Source organism: Corella eumyota, chromosome 6 (genome assembly GCF_963082875.1).
Source record: "Corella eumyota chromosome 6, kaCorEumy4.1, whole genome shotgun sequence".
Lineage (NCBI taxonomy): Eukaryota > Metazoa > Chordata > Ascidiacea > Phlebobranchia > Corellidae > Corella > Corella eumyota.
In genome coordinates, this window is record NC_137495.1 from 11,118,513 (window position 1) to 11,120,515 (window position 2,003).

A 2,003-nucleotide genomic window follows, 5' to 3' on the forward strand; every position below is an offset into this window, starting at 1 on the left:
TTTAACAGTCTACTGTTACAGTTTGCTCCAAAATTGCGAGCATTTTCCTTTGCAGGAATGCTATGCAGGTATGTAGCTATAAGAATATGGAAAATCAGTAAAAGCAACAATTTAGTATATACTTTTTGCACATGTTTTTCTATCTCCCAGACAATATTTGGCGGTGCTTCATTATAATGAAAATTGCAACAGAGATCTACAAGTGAGCAGCGAGGGTACTCCCACAGTTGCAGTTTATTTCCCAAAGGCAAAAAAAGGACAATACTCAATAAGAAAAATTAGAAAAAAACCCACTTATGGTTAGTGGAAATATCATGGTTTCTTAACTGTCTACAAATTTTTACAATAATCATATTTTGTATTTTGTAGAGTATATCAACAAAGTTATTACGATTCTGTTGGGTGCAATAGAAAAAGAATATGAAGGCTTTAGGAAAAAATGGGAGGCTATCAATATTCCAGAGCCTCTTTGTAAACAATATGAACACCCTGAACAGGAAGAAGCCTTGGCTACTTACAAATCTCGCTTTTGAAAAATTAAATTGAAATTTTGTCTTGTGCTTTATTTTTTATTTGTGCATGTAATAATAAACAAAAATCCAATAAACAAAAAAGCTAATCATGTAAAACAGGTAAAAACCCTGTGTATAATTCCGAACTGTATTTATTTCGGATGGTGGTAACAACACATGAAGGAATGATTTTTCTGTGTTTTTCTCCGAGCCATTTCCATACCCATCTCACAAAGTTTCGGTACGCAGTGTAGCGATATTTTCTAAAAAATAGAATCGATTTTATTTTAAAAATTATGTGTATATAGATATTTTTTAACTGGGTAGTTTCATTATAGCAAAAATAATTCTAAAAAAAACTTTAAACTAACTTACTCATGAACAGTGGTAATGCCATCATATAATTGTATGCCATGATGTTGTCTATAGCCAAAATAAGACATTTCCAACACCCACTCATCGAGGCAAACAGATGTGAAGCCTGGATGTTGGGTTATACACTTTATCTCTGAAAACTGATCTAATTTTTCTATAATTTGGGGATAAGCTTTGCAACAGACACATTCTTCAGGTTTGGGCATTGCTGTACAAACCTGACATTCACACCTACAATAAAATATAGTTAAATTTTTTTTGCAATGGTTAGCAGTGACAAACTACTTACTATACAATAATCAAGTATTAAGCTTACCAATCTGTGTTATTTAGGACATTTATATCAACAGTTTCAGTAGCTATTTCTTCGGAAGTTTCATTTTCAGCATATTCAGGCTCAAACATAAACGGTTGTATTTCATGTAGAACGTTATCAGAGCTGCTAGAACTTGAACATTCAGAACCAGATAATGAAAAGTCAGAAGTTTGCCGAAAATATTCCATTGTAAATTAAAAATTTATAAACAGAAACAAAAATGTAGATGCTATTAAAAAATAAGATAGATGTTGTATAACGTCTAAACTGAAAAAACGCTTGCCTACACTCCTGTTGTCTGTCTGCAAATAAGGTTATATTGTCATTACTTTATCACTCGTGCCTTCTGTCAAGCTAGCTAAAATTAATACGCTACAAGCAGACAAGACAGATTGCTAACTAGACTGAAACCTTTTTCGCGCGATCTAATTGATGACTGACCATTAACCGACGTTACGCTTTATATTGGCACAATACTGTCTTAATTACAGCAAACAGAATCTTTGCGTGGTAGTAAGTAAATTACTAGACGAACAACAAATTGCGATCAAGTCAGTAGACTCAGTTAAAAGTATGGCAGACCTTTTAATAATTCTCTTCATATACTTTCATTGTTACGTCATAATCTCCCGGAGTGACGTCAATTTGCGTTTTAGACTTTTTTTTTAAATTGAAATTTTTTGATTTTAAAATTGTAACTACAGACAACTTAGGCTACTTAAAAGTTCTATTTTGGATGGGATTTGTTCCATATACCTTTCCTAATAATTTAATTCTTAAATATTATACTAAACAAAAAG

At 32.1% G+C, this 2,003-nt stretch overlaps 1 protein-coding gene across 1 annotated transcript; it reads right to left on the reverse strand.

The window, feature by feature from the left end:
- Positions 1 to 615: 615 nt before the first annotated feature.
- On the reverse strand, positions 616 to 1,391 carry LOC145755845 (uncharacterized). The gene is made up of 3 exons (XM_082572082.1): positions 1,204 to 1,391; positions 888 to 1,118; positions 616 to 775 (listed from the first exon to the last, which is right to left on the reverse strand). The coding sequence occupies exons 1-3, from the start codon at positions 1,389 to 1,391 to the stop codon at positions 616 to 618; spliced, it is 579 nt and encodes a 192-aa protein (XP_082428208.1).
- Positions 1,392 to 2,003: the final 612 nt, after the last annotated feature.